Source organism: Octodon degus, unplaced genomic scaffold (genome assembly GCF_000260255.1).
Source record: "Octodon degus isolate 3935 unplaced genomic scaffold, OctDeg1.0 scaffold00014, whole genome shotgun sequence".
NCBI classification, from domain to species: domain Eukaryota; kingdom Metazoa; phylum Chordata; class Mammalia; order Rodentia; family Octodontidae; genus Octodon; species Octodon degus.
Window position 1 is genome coordinate 11,882,020 of NW_004524590.1, and position 20,091 is coordinate 11,902,110.

Consider the following 20,091-nt stretch of genomic DNA (forward strand, 5'->3'; position numbering starts at 1 on the left):
CACCAGCCGCAGCCCGCGGCCCAGCTGCACCGCACCACCAACTTTTTCATCGACAACATCCTGAGGCCGGATTTCGGCTGCAAAAAGGAGCAGCCGCCGCCGCAGCTCCTGGTGGCGGCGGCGGCTGGAGGAGGCGCAGGAGGAGGAGGAGGAGGAGGCCGGGCCGAGCGTGACAGAGGCCAGACTGGTACAGGTAGAGACCCTGTCCACCCGCTGGGCACGCGGGCGCCGGGCGCTGGCCCGCTCTTGTGCGCCCCAGACGCGAACTGTGGCCCGCCCGACGGCTCCCAGCAGGCCACCACCGCTGGCGCGGGCGCGTCCAAAGCCGGGAACCCGGCTGCAGCGGCGGCGGCGGCAGCGGCGGCGGCCGTGGCAGCGGCGGCGGCGGCGGCAGCCGCTAAGCCCTCGGACAGCGGCGGCGGCAGTGGCGGCAGCGCGGGGAGCCCGGGCGCGCAGGGCGCCAAGTACCCGGAGCACGGCAACCCTGCCATCTTACTCATGGGCTCGGCCAACGGTGGGCCCGTGGTCAAAACTGACTCGCAGCAGCCCCTTGTATGGCCCGCCTGGGTCTACTGCACGCGCTACTCAGATCGCCCGTCCTCCGGTGAGTACCTAAGCGCAGGCTTCGTAGGTTTCGCTCTGCCTTCCCGCTTGGCAGAGGCCCTTAGAACTGTAAACCACCGCAGAGGAGGGCAAACCCAGCCTCAGCAGCTCTTATCTCTCACCTCCTTCCTCTTCCTCAAGCCTGGTTCCAGCCACCACCGAATGTGTACCCACTTCTGCGAAGCTGGTCTCTGTGGCTGTCACCGGGACACACACCTCCTGTCACCGGAGGCTGCAGTCTTAATCCTTTCATTTTTGAACTCTCAGACCTGAGGCTTTCTCTGTGTTTTACCTTTATTATTTTTATATTCTTAGGAAATGTGTACATTTAGTCATTGAGTTTTAGGCTAGGGAAAGCAGTGTTTAGAGCTGACTTGAAAGTAGGCCTAGGGTTCTGGGTCTGAAACTACACTAGGATGATACTTCGGAGGTTGGTGTTCACCCAGAAAGGCTTTTGATTAAGAAATAATCTTCACTGTGAGTTCTTATGGACGCAGTCATTTTCTCCATATTTTCTGTGAGAGTCTTTTTTTGCACAGATAGAGACAGACATGGAAACACGCAGGAAGAGGGAAGCCACTGAACACCAGCCTCCTCTCCTAGTAAGGTAGCAAGACAGTCACACCAGGTGGCTGGTACCTAGAGAAAGGCACTTGCCAGCTAGATGGGGCCCAGGGCCCTTGGTTCTTGAGCCACCGGTCAGAGAGAGGAGAGAAAGCAGCGCATCGAAGGAGAGTTGCTGCCTCAGCCCCTTCTCTCCTGCATGGGACCCACATTCTGGGCCCCGTGTTTTTCCTGCCTTGAGTCCTTCTTTCTGCACACCTGCCAGTTAGCCGATTTCTGCCAGGGCAGGCTAGTTTTTCTTGGCTTACCTTCTATGCTTGTTCCTGTGCTTCTTACTCTTGGTGAACTCGAGGCTTGACCTAATTTCGGACAGCCACTCTGCCCAGGGAGAGGAGGCTGAGGCCTGCTGGATGCATAGGCGTGGAGGGTCTGGCAAACCAGTGGGGACAGTAGGGCTTTGGCCCAACTTAGGGAGCCAGGCACAGATAGCCACACGCAGCTGCTGTCCTCTGGCTAGTCTGCGCTGTATTGCTACCGACCAGGCTCAGATCGATGTGCACTATCAGCCCCCGCCATCTCGAGCCCTGTTATTGACACTTCGGGCTCCCTGAACCTCCGAAAAGCTGCTTTGATTGACTTGCCTGATGGATAGAGTGATTGAGCTGTCAGGCTGCATGGCTCAGGCTGGCCAGGAGGCTACGATTTTATTACAAGTGCCGTGTGCCTCTGCACGCAGATATACATGTATATGCGCGGGCGCACACATATACACACACTCAACACTAACATGCCCCAGATAAACAACTTGCAGTGGGGCCTTTATGGGAATGGGTACATTTCCTGGCCCATCTCTGCTGCTGAGCTAATTGCTAACCAAAACCCCACATATGCTCTGGAGCAGGCCTTGTCTTTGTTCCTGCCCTGTCTCCTTCAGCGGGCCAGGAGAGGCTGGATACCACTTCTTATTCCTGCATGGATAGTGCCCTGGTATGAGGCACAACTGAGACCTGAGTCACTACAGTCTACAAGGTCTGGATTCTGTCATAGGACAGCTAGTGACCCTAGGGCTTGGCCTTCCCCCTGGAACCTGCTGCCCAGCTTACCCCTCTAATGCTAGGTTTGGGGAGTCTATAAACAGCCTTCTTTCCAGACAGTTTTAGAAAGTCTGCACAGGGACTTAACACATTAAACTCCCTTAACTGAGACAGGGCCTAGCATGTCAATGTCAGGGGACCTGGGCATCGAAGGACAGTCTTGGGCTTCCCAGACATAGACCAGTGGGTGAGTTACATCCTCCCCTGGTTTGCTTCTCACCCATTTCCTCCAGAGCTGAATCTCCAGAGCTTCACCATCTTGGAGAACCTTCCTGTGGCTTCTTCCAGACACATCTTGGGGTCACAGCGCTGTCCCACTGCCTGTTTTGTTCGTGGATAGGAAAGGGGATGTAGTCACCTTTAAAATGTCATGGGAGAGCAAAGAAAGCCAGTCTGGCTTGTTTTTGTTATTTAGAAGTTTCAATTCTGAAATCATAGCATGTATGTTCAAGGGCAAAATAAGGGGGACCTGCCTGTGCGGCTGAGTGGAGGACTGGGGAGGGCTCTCCTCCTCACTGACACCATCTAAGAGGCAAAGAGGAATACCCCAAAGGCCAGGATCTTGGGATGGGCCTGCAGCTGGGTAAGGGCCTGTTCTCAGGAAAAGAGCAGTTAGTGTCTTCAGCAGGCTCCAGAAAGGGCTTCCTTTAAGCCAAGGAGAAAGGAGAGTGGGCAGAGGCAGCAGACAGCAAGTTCTTTGGAGCTGGGTGACCTTCTCACAGCCTTTTCCTAGCTTCTTGTAACTTCAGGCCCAGTGACTGCAAGCAGATAGAATTTTATCGTAGGTGCCCAGTGTAGGCAGCTTATGGGGAAATAAAGTGTAGTGGGTGGAGTGTTCGTTCTGCAGGATGTATCTCACAGGGTCTGCCCTGCCATCCATAGGTCTTTTTTATTTCAGAACTGTGAAAACTGCAGGCCTCTGACCCCCCAACTTTGGGCTAGGCCAAATGGGGTGCTCTAAGTCTCTCTCCATCTTGAATTCTCCTCTTCCCGGCACAAAGTGCCGTGCAAAGTCTACCCTTGCCTGGCTTGTTGTGCTCCTATAATCCCCGCCAGTTTTCCTGTGCTGCTCCGTTGACTCCCCCTAGAAGGTAACTGTGGAGACCCACCCCAGTGATTCCAACCCATGGAGGATCTCTTCGGTCCTGGGCATGGCTGGCAGGAGGGAGCCGGGGGCTTAGCAGGGCCTCCGTGATCTCCCCGGAAGCGGCAGTCTCGGGCTGGGCTGGCCATTCTCACGGCTTCCTCTGCCCTCTCCCCCCTCCCCTTGCCCTCGTCCCCACCCCCACCCGGCCCTGTCCGCTGCTGCAGGTCCGCGCACCAGGAAGCTAAAGAAGAAGAAGAACGAGAAGGAGGACAAGCGGCCGAGGACGGCGTTCACGGCGGAGCAGCTGCAGAGACTCAAGGCGGAGTTCCAGGCCAACCGCTACATCACCGAACAGCGGCGGCAGACCCTGGCCCAGGAGCTCAGCCTCAACGAGTCCCAGATCAAGATCTGGTTCCAGAACAAGCGCGCCAAGATCAAGAAGGCCACGGGCATTAAGAACGGCCTGGCGCTGCACCTCATGGCCCAGGGACTGTACAACCACTCTACCACCACTGTCCAGGACAAAGACGAGAGCGAGTAGCCGCGGCTGCCGGGCGCCCCGCGCCCCTCCCGGCGTCGCCGCCTGCGCCTCTGGCCGCCGGGAAGGAGAGAGCGAGCGGGAAGATGGACAGAAACAGCGATCCTCACAACGGACAGTCACGTTTGAACGAAACAGTTTTGGAAAGGGAGAAAGACTCGGACAGGTGCTATCGAAAAATATGGTCTATTCTCTGTTCACACTATAAGGGATGAAACTGCAAACTCCATAAAGCTCTATCTAGCCAAACCGCTTACGACCTTGTATATATTTAATTTCAGGTAAGGAAAACAAATATGTGTAGCGATCTCTATTTGCTGGACATTTTTATTAATCTCCTTTATTATTATTGTTATAATTATTATAATTATTTTATCCCCCTCCCCCGCCTGGCTACCCTTGGCCCAGTTTTGTTTTCGTTGCCTTTTTTCTTTTCTTCTGAATGTTTTTGCTTCTCCGGTACGCCGCCTTCCACGCTGGCCCTCGTTTCTCTGGGACTTTTCTTTGTGTGCGTGAGTGCGTTTCCTCGCGTGTCTGCCCCTCGCCTGTCTGCCCCTAGCCTCACCCCCACCTCCCAGGACCCTTCTGTCTGTCTGTCTGTGTCTGTTTGTCTGTCTGTCTGTCTGTCCTGCCTCCCCTTTCGTTTTCCGGAGACTCGTTGAGAAATACGACCCCACAGACTGCGAGACTGAACCGCCGCTACAAGCCAAAGATTTTATTATGTTCAGAAACCTGTAGTCTGAAATAAAGTGTACACTGTGCTCACGAGCCGCTGGCCGTCCTCCTCCTTGCGGGCTCCGGAAGGGCACGGGCCCGGGCACGCCGCGGGCCTCGCCGCGCTCACCCAAAGCGGAGCGCCTGGGGCGGGAGTCCTGGCCAGGCCTTGAGGCACAACGACTGCTCGGGGCAAGGGAGGAGCGCGGAGGCACCGAGGCTCCATTCGGGTTTGGCTCGGAACTGGGACTAGAGGGTCTGGCGAAAAACACCTGGTCCCCTACTGAGTTCGAGGGAAACCAGAGACCGAAAAGCCCTGCTCTGACCTCGGAAACTGCACGGGCTTCCCGGCTGCTCCAGGCCGGCCTTGGTATCCATGATTCAACCTGCACCTGGTGCCCGCCTGCACCTTTCCTTTTCTTTTCTACTTCCTTCTTTCCGTCCCCCTTCTCTTTCTTTTTTCCTGGTGTGAGATTTGTTATAGCTTTTTATTTTCTAAATGCACAAGGTATTCTAAGGACTGGCAGAGATGGGGGCGTGCACTGCACAGGAGGTTAGGAGTTTTCTGGGGTCTCTGTATCTAAACTTAATGGGTTCTTCTTTTGAGGGAGTGATGCTGTTGGTAGGTGGTGGGTCTGGGCTTGGCCCTGCATAAAGCCAAGAGAGAAGCCTGAATACTAGGCAAACAGTGTAGGGTGGCCACTGCTTGTATTTGCTGGGGGGCCTATAACTCCACAAGGTGGGCTGTTAGGCCTGCCTCTTTCTAAGCTGAGGCTTCACCATTCCACCCAACAAATCCTGGCTTACTACCCTCCCTGAGGAAGGTGCACATACAATTCTCTATGACTAGCAGGACACTTGGACATCTGCGAGAAATGTTTGGATTCTTCCTGCTGATCCAGAGGTCAGGTCTTCTAGACCAGGCACTGTGTCCCCCAGCATTCAAGAGTGAAAGGAAAAAAGGGAAGTCTCTGCTAGGAAATATTTTCCCCCCTTTGTCCAGTTTTTAAATTGTAAATCCTTTCTGCTCCTCTCTTTTTTCATCTTGTACAGTATGTATGCATGTACCTGCATGCATGAAATGTGGCAAGGCAAGTAGGTGTCCACACGCACATATGTGTGATGCTGTACAGATATTAATGTATTTAAGTTTCTACTGGCTTTGTGTGTATTCCTATGTGTGCATAGTGAGTGTCCCTGTCTCTGTGGTTAGATCTGTAGTGGCACGTTCGTGAGCTTACTGTGTACGTTATGCACTCATTTATGTTTGCACTTTGGAGTGTTTGCAGGTGTGTTTCTGGGGTTTTAGGCATGCATGGCAGTACTTGATTTCTGTGTACCTTTCTTGAGTTCTTTTCAGTTGCTTTTGTGAGAAGGGAGGATGGCCAGCCATTCACCTTGGTGTAGTGCAATGACCTACTCCTGTCCTAGCCAGGAGAATGACAGCCCCAGCCCCCAACTCCAAGCAGCGAATGGCCCCTCCAAGTCCCTACACAGAGGCTTGGAAACTTTGGGTTTAGTGGCCTGGAATGGACTTAAAGGGTGCATTTGGCATTGGAGTGGGTCTCTAATTTGATTGCAGTACTCTTCTCTCTTTCAACCCACCATTGTTTTCTTTAGTCATGCCTGCACAACTCACCTGTGAGTTAGGTGAAATGATGTGGGTCTTGAATGTGGCTTCCAGGATGCTTTGCTCTCCTTTGGGAATAGAACTAGGAATCTTTAAGCCCTTGTACTGTGTCAAGTTAGAGAGTATGGGTACTGAGGCTCAGGGTACCTGTCCTGTTATCTGGCCACTCGGAACTTCTGTGAGGGCCCTGGGTCTATTTCCTCTCAGAACACATCCAGATATGAGGTAGGGTGCTCAGGTATACAGAAACTTGACCATTTTGAGTGCCTGGATGCTGGGCTGCCTATCCCCCTCCTGTTCACCCTGGGATAGTTAGGGTAGCTAAGTGCTCCAAGACCTCCAGATTCAGAGCTAAACACAGGTCATGTGAGCAACAGTCCCAGGAAGTGTGTCATTCCCTAAAGCCCCTCTCCATTGCTTTCTAGAGATCAAAACCAGCAGGTGAGGAGTGGTAGTTACCTTTCCTACGACGTTAGCAAAGTGTAGACATTGAGTGTTTATTAAACAACTTGATTTCTTGCTCATTATGCCCACTTATCTTTCAATCACTGGGGCATTTTCTGCATTGTTCAGCAAAGGTAGCTGAAGCTCTGAGACCTCAAACATTTTGTCTCTGTCTCTTCCAAGCTTGTGCATTTTTAGGGCACGTACATGAGTCTGCCCAAGGCCCTGAAGCCACCCCCTCCATGACTTTTCTATCTTAGTTCCCTCCTCTTTTCAAATATTCTTTCTTACTGATTGGGCAGAGAAGAGGGGAAGAGGATTCTGGTGAGAGCTTTTTCTTGCATACCTCTTTCTTTAAGAAAAAAAAAACTGAAAGTAATAATGATCATAAACGGGCATTGATTTCTCTGATTTATGGGGCTGGCCTAGTGAGCTGCCTGTGTATTAAAGTCTGGGGCTACATGGAGATAGATACTTGAACACTCCATCACAACTCCCTCATTTTCTTCGTTTTCCCCCTTTAAAGATTGGATTGAATCATAAACTTAAATCTTCTTCAGCCTAGAAGGAAATACGTGCTAGCCAAGTCTAAACAATATTGATCCCTGGCTCTTTCTAAGGGCAAAGGTCTGTTTTCTTCCTGGAAAACTCCTTTTCCTTGGTGGAGGGTGCTGCATGCGGATGGGGCTGGAGGAAGGAGAAAGTGCTGTGGAAAGACGATCTTGCAGTATTTGGGTGTGTGTTTACGTGTTCAGAGAGCATGCTGTGTACGGGTGTTTGTTTAGAGGTGGTGTTGATAGATTTATTTAGACTTGGGAGGTGGAAGGCATGTATTATGGGCACAGGAACCTTGACTGAAAGGGACTGTTTAGTGTTTGTGGTTGTATGTATGGCCAGACCAGAGGTCCCTTAGCTGGGGCTGCTCAGGACCCTGGAACACGGCTAGTCTGTTCACGGTTTGCCCCCCCCCCACGCTCTCACCTGCCACCTGTGGCAGGGCTTCCAGAGATAAAGGGAGGCCACAGGGCCTTGGACTCCATCCCTCCTCCACTGCCCTAAAATAAAGAAAAAACCAAGGAGGCCAGCTGGAGGGGCAGGTTAGCCTGCGGACTTCCAGAGGTGCTGCAAGTCGAGGCCAGGGCTGCAGAGGGCCTGGCCCCATGCTCCTGCATGCAGGAGTTTGCTGTGGCTTCTCTGGAGTGGCTGCCCCTCCTCCTTTGGTCAGCACAGCTTTTCCATGGTGTGTTCCAGAAAAGCCATTCCTCTGGCTACATAGGTAACATAATTCTTTTTCCTCTTCCATTATATATATGGGAAAGAGGCTGAGGGCAGGAAAGTCATCCATTCAGTGGTCTTTCCCTGGCTTTGCCATGTGGTCCAGATCTATTTAAGCCACACATCACAGTGAGTTCAGACTGAAGACGATTCTCCCCACCTAGGGAAGGTGGCACAGTACTGTTCTATCCATCTTCCCTAGGCCAGAGACCTTTCTGAACTTCCTCCCACTCCGGAACGCAGGGAAGGTTGCCCTTGCATGGGGATTTTGGAAAGAAGAATAGCTGGAGACTCAACTGATTCTCACCCTGCTCCTCCCATGTGTTGATCAGTCTTTGCATGTATTCCTATGTTGCAGTTGTCCTTGGAAATTCTTGCATAAAAATGTTTTATTTTACAGGCAGGAGACTGAGGATAGGAGAATCCAGGAAGAAAAAGGGTCTCACTCAAAAAGTGCACAGCAAATGAGAGGCAAAGCCCTCTGGTTACTGCAAGGATCAGTGAATCATCAAGTTGTAATGCACACACAGGTGCAACACCCATGTAAAATCATGTACACACAAGCATGTACACACAGCATGTACGCACCCGTGTGTGTATATGTACGCACAGGGAAAGTATACACATCTACAAACATAAGTGGGCTGATGATGGAACTGTGTTCATAGCAAGCACAAACACATTGCTGGGATAGAAGGTTCTGGCACATATACACTGTCAGGAAATTCAAATATGTGCTTTTATTTCCCAGCTAGTAAGTAGGCTTCATTCCAGCTAGGGTAGGGGACAGGACATCTTTTCCAGAGCTTTGGGTGGATCTGCTCCTCTACCCCTCTCCATGGCGGCCCCCAGAGGAAATGAGGGCCAAGGTAGGAGGGTTGGTTGGGGGAATGGACCAGGGGGAGGGGCACACAAGAGAGTCAGGGCAGGCAGAAGAGAGGAGAGGCACTCTTTTCTGCTCCCCAGGGACGGCTGGGTCTGGACAACTTGGAGGGCAAAAATCACAGCTCTGAACCTCTCCCTCAAGCTCTGCACACTGTCCCTCCCCAGTTCCGCCTCCTGGACACAGCAAGCCCCAGGCAGGTGGGAACAAACTTCCTAAACAGATTTCCCGGAGAGCTTGGTAAGTTGTGGCCCACTGCAGCGTACTGACTGAGTTCATGCATCCAGCCTGTCCTGGCCATGGTGCCACGGTGGAAGTAGAGAGGGCCCCTCAACTCTGGAATTCTTCCCCCACACACGGAGGGGGCTGCTTTGAGGACATTTAGGGAGATCTCAGGCTTGGGAATGGAAGAACTCCGGTTATGGTGAGTCTGCAGGGAAGCAGAGATTTACCTACTGTGGATGCACAACACACCCATCTTACCCTGAAGAGGGAATTTCTCTCAGCAGCTCTGCCGCTTCTGCCCTGGCAGTAAGGGTGAGGGCGAGGTGTTGATTGTGGAGGATGGGTACGGAGTAGGAGGTGGGCAAGAGACTCCCTCTCTTAATTCGCCTGGGGGATAGGTAGAGTATAAACAAGGCATGTTTTAGGGGCTACCAGCCACCAGCACATTCTCCTGCTTCCACCACCACGCAGGCACAGGGATGGTGGAGAACGTCTGAGGCGCGGTCATTCTCCCGGCCTCGCGATCTGGACTGCGGCATTTCCAGCACAGGGCTGAGGGAGCCCCCTGTGGGTGAGACCAGGCTCTAAGGACCAGAGACTCAGAAGTTGAGCTTGTGGGCCGGCTTGAGCTCTGGCAAAGAGCAACCTCGTTCTGCAGAAAAACCCTCTTCTATGCTCTGGGAGGGACAACAGCAGGCAGTCTGATGGCTAAATCTCGCCTCTTCAGAAAGGCTTCTTCCGCCAAGAGGCAGTCAGAGTAGTCTCAAACTTCCTCCAGCTGAAGACATTGTAGATGATGAAGAAAACAAAAGCAGTCCCAGTACCCACCTCACCAGTACTTTCTTTTCTCTCCTTCCTCTCCTCCACCTTCAGATACAGGGTTTGTCATTTGTTTGGTGGCAGTGGGGCCAATTAGCAGATGACACTGCACATATCCAGTGGATCATAATGCAGCCACGACTTACTGAGGGCCAATGGGTCACATCGCTAGTTATTTGACATAATTACCTCTGTTCAACCACGTATTTCTTTGAATTGGGTATCACCATACCCATTTGACAGACAAGAAAAGTGAGGTTTGGGGTCATGTTGCTGAGGTCATAACAAGCGGGGTTCAAGTTTACATTGTAATTGTTGTGTATCATAAACTCAAGAATGGTTACGCTTGAACCACGCAGTATTCAATTTCTCCATAATTTGACTTTGCCACTTGGTAAGGGTCCTGCACTGACCTTAGTTGAGCGCTTTTATTCTTTCCCCTTTTAATTCGGAGCTGTCCTCAGTGCCTCTTCAAACCCCTTCCCTCTCCAGCTGCTCCGGGCCAAATTCCTGCTCCTCACGCCCTCAGTCCACACTTCCCACTCAGCTCTCAGGTTGGGTTCCCAGGGAAGCCCGATCTTCTCCCCACTGAGATCAACCTCTCTCTCAGCAGTTTCCACTCTCACACCTCACCCCAATGTGGACGCTCGAATCAGCCTGCCACCTTCGGGAACCTGGGCCTTTGACCTCGCTGCAGTAGAGCCCCGTGTTTCGCACAAGGCTGGAGATCGGGTGCTCCCGGCTCGGCTGAGCCCTCGATCACCCAGCGTGAGGCACCGGCCCTGGGAAGGGACGCAGGGTGAAGGCCACCCGCGCCACGCGCAGCGCCGGCTCCGGAGCGGCGAGGAGCCACTCGGCCAGTCCTTCCCGCTTCTCCCGGGCTTTTTTTTTTTTTTTTTTTCCCCCTCCCACTAACACTTTCGATTTGTGTCTAGACGGGGTCTCTTTCCTCTTTTACCCTCTGGAATTTTTCTGTGGGTTCTCGGGCATCTCCGTCCTCCTGGACCTCAGAGCCACGATTTCCCCGTCGTTTCCTAGGCCGCCCTCCTGCGGCCGGGCCCTCGGCCTCCGCCGCGCTCTCTCGGTTCCCTGGCCTGTACTCGCCCGCCCAGCTCCAGAGCGGCTCCTGCGCGGCCCGCCGCCGCCGCTCCGCGGGAGGTCTGACGCTCCGACCTTCCGCTCCCCTCCCCCGACGGACACGTGGGGACCGGCGCTGACCTCTGGGGCAGAGACGCTGACCCGGCTCCGTGGGCTCCGCGGCTTCCTAGCGGGAGCGCTAGGGCGCGGTCTGGGCAGCGCCCTCCTTTGCTAATGAGTCCCCTGGCTACCTCAGCTGCATAGACTGGAAGTCGGAGCGACCAGTCCTGGGGTCAAACCAGCAAGGGGAGGGGTGGACCCCAGGACCTCGGGGACCAGGCTTAGTGAGCTCCAACTAGTCCCGAGGCGCTAGAGGAGGCGTGCAGCCCGCACCCGCGCCCTGCTGGCCCCGAGCCTGCTTCCAAGGACACAGGAGCAGCCTCTCGGGTGCCTGGCGGGGAGGACCCGGCCCAGGAAGGGCTGTCACCCGAACTTTCCGGACTAGGTGAGCTGCGCCTTTCCAATCCTCACTGCGGGACCTTTTTTGGACAGAGAAAGTTGTAGGGAAGCTCTGGCCCCTGCCGCCTCGCCTCGTCCCGCAATAAAATGACTACTTTTGAAGCTAGGGACCTGCTCTTCTAAGTTCTCTTTCCCTGGAGGTATTGGCCAATTCTTAATGGGCTCCGCGCATCCAGCTTGCCTTCGCCCTTCGCCCTCCTTGGGCGGCTCCCACCGGGCCCGCAGAGCTTCCCGAAGGGATCGTGGCACAAACTCTGCGGGTGCGAGAGACCCGGGTCTGCCCAGGACGAGCTGTTCCATCTCTGTCCGCTATTTCTGGAGCGCAGCCCCCACAGATTGAGCTCTGGCCTTCACTCTTGGCCTCCAGACCTTTGGTCTGTGGAAGCGCCATCTTTTCAGCAGGCGAAAATCAACAGTTCTGAGGGGCCTAGAGAGGCAAGGGGGTCGGTTGAATCCAGTTCCACACCCACTGGGTTTCCAGCTTGTTTTCCAGATCTCTTCAAGGATGGTGCGAAGGAGAAGTGCACAGTTGGTTGGTTGAGAGTGTGATGTGGGTTGAGGGACCCGCCTGGTGGGCTGCCTTGTGAGCTGGGCAGTGGTGTGGGGACAGTGAGTTGGTGGGGTCTCCACCGGGCTGGATTCAGCCCAAATCGAGCGAAGGTCTCTTTCAGCGATAAACTAACTGATCTTGGACTTTCTGTCAGGGTAGGCCCAGAGGACGGGGAGGAGAGGCACAAAAGAACACTGTGTCCACCCCCAGCTCCGAAGTTTGGCCCTAAACAGAGCCAGTCTCTTGAGGAAAGAAGCCAGAGGTGGTCTGGGCCCCGCGGAGGCGCCCCGAAGGAGGCCCTGAGCTTCTTGTGTGCGGTGCGGGCCTCCATTCCCCAAGAAGCCCCTGGTCTCCCTAATCGAGGCCCTGGCAAGGCCAGGCCTCCCCAAGCCAGTTCGTGCCTCCCGTCTTTCCAGCCTTATACTGGCCTACCTCGTTGTTCAACTCCACCCAGAGAGAGTTGTTGGAATTCCTTCCCCCTCCCAAACCTCCAAGGCAAGCTACTCGTCTTTAGCTTTGGCCACCAACCCAGGAAGTCTGGATCCACGTTTCCTAGGAGGGTACTCTTGGCCCTCCAGCTTCCTGGAGCAGGTTAGGGACCTCTTCTCCCATAAAGCCCTTCTAGCGCCAGTGTTGACGATCATTACTTTAAATTAAAAGTCCCCTTTTCTCTTTCCCTCTAAGCCTCAACTTAGTTTCAGAGAATGAAGCGTGAAAGCTCTTTTATGGAGATTACAGATGCTTCATTTATTCCCGCAAATGGCAAACATGGCCGGGAAAGACCGAGCGAGCGAGCTCCTTGTCTCGGGTCCTTAGGCGTCTCCGTGTTCACAAGCTCACTTGGCTGTGAGTCTCAGTGGTCGGGGAAAGCCTAGCGCTGGCTTCCCAGGGGAGGGGTCCACATTTTTGGGGCTGAGAACCACCCCCAACACACACACACACACACACACACACACACACACACACTCCAGTAACAGTGTTTGTAGCTGCACGCAGACTTCCCAACCTGATAACAGAGGGATTCCGACCAAGAAAGTGAGGTGGAGGGTCCAGCGTTAGCTCTGAGAGTCCCAGTTTATATGACATTTAGTCATTCCCACTGCAAACCTACCCTATTTATGGGGGAAACCAGTGGGGCTCAGACTGCTGTCTAGGGTGCCAGGACATCCAAGACCTCCACAATGCCCAGTGTCCCCTTCCAGCCCTACACCAGCCTCTGCATGCTTGGCCAGGAGTCCCTGTCCACTGTGAGGGCTTTGGAGTGACTGTTGTTATTTTTCTATGTCTTTCCAAAATAAAGCTTAGGTACACTTAAGTGCCATCCAGGGGCAGCCCCCCCCCCAAAGGATGGTGCAGCTTGGAAATGGACACGGAGCCTCTGCACCTTTGCCGTAGAACACTCACCCTGTGACCTGGTGGCTGACTCCTGGACAATGAGGGATGCTTTGACCATTTCATGAGGGGCATTCGGAAGTGGTATGGCCTCAGGAGAAAGAACAACGGAGGGTTTTTATTCTTTTGAGACACAGCAGAAGGGTTTGAAGAAGAGAGAGGTAGAAACTTCTATAAGAGAATTTCCTGACTTCAGCCTTAAATTCCTTTGTGACACTGTGTTATTAACTCCAAGGCAGTGGCATCTCCACATTCCAGCCATCCGACTCTGGAAGCCCCTGTAACACTAAAGATACTGCTGGGGGAAGACAACCAGGAGGGGCCACCAGCCTCCTGCTCATCGCCTCACCAGCTCACAAGTTTCGGGGAATGGGAAGCACTGCTTTTGCTCACAAGGGGTTACTGCCTTATCCTAAGTAGACATCTTGGGCATTGAGTATGGGGGTTGAAGGGTGGGGTTCACACGGACCAGGTTGGACGGGATGCAGGTGACAAGCTGGTGACTTTGTTTACATCTTATAGGCAAGTTGGGCCCTTTAGGTTGCCCTCAATGGATACTAATGGTTTTACCACGAAGGTCCTCAGTGGTTAAGAGGGGCAGTCAGAAGTGTGTTTGAAAGCAAGATGTCCCCACAGGGCCTGGGGAGGTCTTGCTGGTCCTAGGAGGGAAGGTGAGGGTTGCCACCGAATATCTGTGGCCTTACAACATGAAGTACTGGGAACCCTCAGCACTAACCTGGGAATGAAGGATGCTGTCCCCAACAGTGGCCCACTTTCACCAATTAGTTATTTAAATGTAGAGATCCATTTTGGATTAACAGCCTGCAAAGTGACATGAGGAGGGGCTAAAGAGAGGGGGCATTTATGTCCTTTTATATTTAGAAGGTATTCTAAACAGACCTTTTACTGGATCCTGTAGGTGGAGGTCAGTTAGTTAAAAATCAAACAGAGTCTATTCTTCAGTGGACAGAGGTTGGATTTTAAGGATCATAAACCCCCCAAGGAAAGTCTTCTGTGTATTTTCATCAGTTGCTCAATCAACCTGTCCTAATCTAAGTGTCTGCTTTTGTATTGGAGTGGACACCAGTAGAGTGGATACCTAATGTGCTAGTTGGCTGTGCGCTGTGGTGTGGCCCAGGGACTTAGGATGCCACGTGGATTTCTGAAGCCTGTTCCCAGGTACTCAGAGTGCTGCAATGGAACAGGAGCGTGTCTCCTCTAGTGTTGGGAGTTCCTGTGGGCTCTTTTTCTTTAGTCAAACTTATTTAAATTTACTATTTGTGAAGGAGAAGACAAAGTCCCGTTCAGGACACCTGCCTTAGTTTATGCCGGCCACTGCGTGTAGTCTGCTTATAGGGCAGAATGAAACCGTAACATAGAATTTACTTTTCCTTGATGCTTCCTTCTTATCCTCTGTCTGTGTGCAGGTATTTTTGACACATGTGGCTGTATTGTTGACGGATGTATCTTCTGAAAAATGTAGTTGTGAGGAGCAGTGGCAGACAGCTTTCAGAAGAATGGCCTTAGGTTTGGAAGACAGCTTTGGAGATGGGTTAGGGAGTGACTTATTGTGCTCGGGGTGTCTTGTAAAGTGGTTGGAGCCAGAAGGATATTGCTAAAGTGACTCCTGGGTCTATTTTTTGGGTTACATTCTTCAGAGTTATTATTAAGGAAAATACCTTTTGTAAAAAAATCATAAGCATCACATTTCTGTATGGGCAAAACTTGGGCAGAAATTTGAAACATTCTACTGGGGCCATTTTATGTTTAATTGCATACGGTAAATTCACCATTACAGGCCTAGTCCTTGAAGTTTACATTCTTGAAATTCTAGGCCTCTTTCTGGGATTCTTTTATGTATAGTCTGTATATGGAGATCAGTTTTTGTCAAAGTAACATAATTAAATAGGATTTGGTTGGAATAAAAGAAAAAAAGTAGTTATTTAAACTGATCTAAACTGCCTTCCCTCACCTTTTGGCTTCAGGTAAGAGTGGGCTTGGGGCCAGTCTTTGAACAAAGTGTACCATGTGACTCCAACCTCCGGAAGTTTGTTAGGGTGCAAGTAGGAGACAGAGGAGGGACTGCCACCTTCAGGATTCCTTTTTGAAGCAGAGTAAATTTACTCCTAATGAACACCTTCCTAAAATCTGAGGGTTCAGCATTCCTGGGAGGAAACTCAGAGGTACCTGTGAACTGAAGGATGACACCTTTCTTGGTGGTGTTTTGATAAGCAAGTCAAATTCCAGGTGTTAGGGATGTGTGTGTGTGTGTGTGTGTGTGTGTGTGTGTGTGCGCGCGCGCACACGCTTCTGTCCTGAAGGAGTTATGGTATTTCGAGGCTAGATTAAAAATTACTTCTGCCTAAATGAAGAAAGTCCCTTTCTTCTTTTCTACAGTTCGGGGCTATATAAAAGAAGGCTCCTTGAACTTTTCTTTGGGGTCCCTACCCTGAGCTGTCAGCCTCCTTGTGGGGCCAAGACTGTGACAGAGGTGGAAAACCAGCCATCAAATGGAGCAGATCTCAGAACCACCCAGGATCAAGTAAAAAAACAATACAAAACAACAACAGAAACCCTCTTGGATTATCTGAATCAATATCCTTGGCTCCCTGACAGACAAGAGTCATCCTAATCCCTTGCACAGCTTTTCTAAATTTACCCAGAGTTGCATCTGTGACATTTATAGTGGGAGAGGCCAGAGTGAAAATGGAAGTTTGTGGCACTTTCTGACCATCCAGGCTGTTATTTATTTATTTTCTCATATGGGAGGAGTGATGGGAAGTTATAGAAAAGAATTTCTGGGAACCATTTTGTTAGACCTAAAACTGATCTTTTTTTAAAAAAAACCTGGAGTTTGCTGTTTAATAAATAAAACACCCAAATGTCAATCTTGGAAATGCGACGTTTATTTGAGTAGATAAAAGATTCATGAATAGTCACATCACAGGATGTGCTGGGTGCAGTTTCGTTCTGTTTCTGGATTTCCCTTTGGAAAGAGGCAAATCTCTTTCTTCCACGATTTCAGGCGCCAGCCAGCTAGACCTTGAAGGCAGGGCTTAGTCTTATAGGTAGGTCTTCCTGAGCAGAAGAGATCTAAGCTCCCCGGCTGCAGGCCACTCTTCTGTGGTCTGCAGAGCACCTGGGCATGTCCCTCTGCACAGATGGCAGGAAGTAGGCACCCGTGACTTCACAGGGGAAGCAGCAGAAAGTGGTTGAGGTGTGGGTACTTAGATTGGACTGTTTTTGTTCCATCACCTCGTGCATCCGAGCAGTGGGAAGGAAGTCATGTCTGTGTGCAATTGTCAGTTCTGCTAGGAAAGTTATGGCTGGCTTTAAAAGAAGGCTGTTTCTCTCCCTTTGTCCTAGGTTGAGGAGGCCGGCTGGTCAATAAATACATATTAATCATGTGAAGGGATTGATATGCAAATGAAGGGCACCACTGACAAGCCTGGGATGGCAGAGGGGACCCTGCGCAGCTGTGGTCCTGGGTGGAGAAGCCAGGACTGAGCCAGACTCTTTCCTGGGAGTTTTCTAGGGCGCTAAGCACCTTTTTCTAATAAATTTGTGAAAGTGTTAATTGGACTGGAGATGGCTTCTGTAGCTTTTTCTTGCATGCTTCTTAGTATGCCAGATTTTTTTTTTTTTAAATTTAAGTCTGGCAGTGGGCAAGCCACCCTTTGGATCGCTGTGTCTCTCGGCCCAACTGGAAGTCTCCAAAGGTACTTTGTTCTTGTGATCAAAGGAAAGTTGAACCAACCAGAGAGACAGATAAAAGTGTGCAGGTGAATTTTTGGAGAAATGCTTGATATTGCAAAAATAATTGTTAGCTGCCATTGTGAGTTAACTGCTTCTAAAATAGCATATTGCATATTGTTATGGATCTCTTTGCAGTACAAAACCATGTTGGCATAGGCAGGATTAAGCTTCAAGATTTAGATTTTTCTATGTGCATGACACCTGTGGGTAGGTTTATACTGTAACAATGATTTTTAGGATACATATAATCACTGAAAAATCTGATTTTGGTGTTAAGATATATATATATATATATATATATATATATATATATATATAATGTTTTATAATATATACCCAGCAAATCTTTGGAGAGAATATAGTTGAAATTTTTATATTATGCATCATTAGACTATAAGTAAATATTTTAACCCTGCTGATAGACTAAGAAAATTATGCTAGAATAGAAGTTAGGTGCATTGTTTGTCAATGAACATAGCTTTGATTTGCCTTTAGGGGTGATGGGTATTTAAGAGATGAGTAACAGTAGTTTCCATAAATTAGGCTCTGTGTTTTGTCTGTGGGTCCCCAACACCTAGAAGGTGTGCATTCAGTAACTTTCGACTTGGACCAGAAGTCAGCTGTTTTAGTGGTGTACCTGCGCATGCCTTAGAAGACAAAATGAGACCTAATTTGGCAGTGTATGGAGGTCTGAGTATTCTAGCATGTCAGGCCCTGGGAACTGTGTTGGGAGTGAGCATGTCTGGCCCTAGTTGCTGTCTTTCTTGTGTCCTGTGTCTAATCTTATCTAATAGTTTCGCAACTGAACATGAGGTCCCATTTTACAAACCAGAGGCAACAAATGGTACTGTGGATATAATGTAAGCGATCTTCCTCTTCCGCTATGAAGCATTATGATGCTTTGTGAACAGAATGCAAGTGATGATGACTTGGAGATGCAGGCTTTTCTGTATACTTTGGGGCTACCAGGATATTGATTTGATAAATCACTAATGTTTTCCTTTTAAATGAATTCATGATTGCGTGTGTGTGTGTGTGTGTGTGTGTGTGTGTGTGTGAGCTTGTGTTGATAGGGGCCTGTTTGCTCCAAAAACCATACCCTGTTCAAAATCAGATACAAAATCTATTAAATTCTTGCCATAGATGTAAGAAGTTTAGTGCATTTTGCAAATATTTATCTATAGTCTAGAGGACTTAAATAATACCTAGAATTCAAATGTAGCAAGTATGTTGTCTATTGAATTACCATGTGCATGAGTTTGTACATAGGCGTAAGGGAGAAAGTAGCTACCACTAGAGATAAATAATTTAGCATGATTTTCTTGTATTGTGGAGAGGCAGGCTGAGCCTCATTTTTGGGATTATGATTTGTATTATGAAATGCTTATCAAATGTTTTCCAAAGATTAGTTTAATTTTAATTAAATAAACCTTTCTCAAGAGAAGGCTCCCAACTATTCCTTGTACCCAGAGGCTAACGTACTTGTTGTTTTTAATTATTTTCTGCTGTTACCCAAACTGCTTTGGGTACTCCTGCCCAATTAAATCAAAGGCGCAGCTTCCTTATACACAATATGTTTAATATTTAATTTTAATTAAATTAATTAAATTGTTTATTTAATTTTTTGTGAATTATTGTGCATAGGATAATGCAAAATTCATGACAGGGAGATTGGGGTGGGGAGGTGAATCAGAAAGCATCCAAACAAGCTAATTATAGACCTTTACGGAAATTTCCCTTTCATTTCCAGGGGAAAACAAAACCCATCCTAACATCAGGCAGAAGTTAAACCTGAACTCTCTCCCGCAGCGTCTGTGGCCATAGCTGCTGTGGAGCTGGATTCGTGGGCCCCTTTCAGCCTCTGGAACCTGCCTCGCGACCTGCAGATGTGGCAGCTGCCGGGCAGAAGGAAGGGTGTGTGCACGCGGGCCGTGCTGCCGTCACAGCTCAGGCTCAGCTGACATTTGCTACTTTGCTGAGCACGGAGCTAACAGCACAGCCTTCCTGGGAAAGGAGCATGTTCTAGCCAAAGGCCTTGGCAGAACTTTTCATAGCATCTTGCCACTGAGAAAGGGCCCGTCTTAGTGGCTTTGAGCTGCCTAATCAGGGCCAGCACTCAGAACACTTGGGAGGCTTGAGCTGGCGCTCACGTTTCGATGTCATACCAGCAGTTCCTTTCAAGGAGGAGGTCCTCTAGCCTGGCTCAGCTTCTGCCCCATTTGCGTCCTGGGGACGTAGCGTTCAGGAGTGCTTTCAATTACAGTCTTTCGCATTTATACAGTGTCTGACTATAGTCAGTACTTCATTCCCAGGAAATCTGTTTTAACAGAAACAGGACACACACACACACACACACACACACACACACACACACACACACAAATTTTTAAAAAAAAAATTTAAAAAGCCTTTGGTGGACCTAGTTTGCTTTGCCATTGCTTCTCTTAGTTGTCTCCTGAACACTGAGCACTTCAGTCCAAAGTTTTAAAGCGCCTGAGTTGAAGGAATTCATTGAATTTTGAGGCATTTTATTATTTCTCCTTGACTTAAAATAATGACATTTCCTCTAGCGTGGTCTGGCACTTGAGATACCTGCGCGATATTTTCCAAACTTGATCTCATGAAGTGGGATATTCACTAAACTTCGTTTCAGGCTTGTGCTCATCTGGGTCATGGTTGAGTATTTACACTTATCATCACTATAAATTTTTGGGAAGAGTTGATCATTGATCATTTCTTTTTTTGGTGCCCTTTGATTACTAAGATTTGTTAACTATACTTAGTGAAATATAACCTTTAGCTTTAATATATTAGCCACCGAGAGGAAAAAAGAGAAAATGAATGGAACTAAGGAAGAAAAAGAGAAAGGAGGGAGGGAGGGAGGGAGGGAGAGAGAGAGAGAGAGAGAGAGAGAGAGAGAG

The 20,091-nt window shown here is 50.0% G+C and overlaps 1 protein-coding gene and 1 pseudogene across 1 annotated transcript in view; both read left to right on the top strand.

The window, feature by feature from the left end:
* En1 (engrailed homeobox 1) overlaps positions 1-4,261 on the top strand; it is a 4,537-nt gene extending 276 nt beyond the window's left edge. Inside the window, exons 1-2 of the mRNA XM_023709800.1 lie at positions 1-604; positions 3,573-4,261. The exon at positions 1-604 is cut by the window's left edge and continues 276 nt beyond it. Of these exons, the coding sequence (XP_023565568.1) occupies positions 1-604; positions 3,573-3,889 (921 nt within the window). The 3' untranslated portion in view covers positions 3,890-4,261. The remainder of the gene's footprint in view (positions 605-3,572) is intronic.
* Positions 4,262-8,787: 4,526 nt separating this feature from the next.
* Positions 8,788-20,091, top strand: part of LOC101592871 — a 99,835-nt pseudogene continuing 88,531 nt past the window's right edge.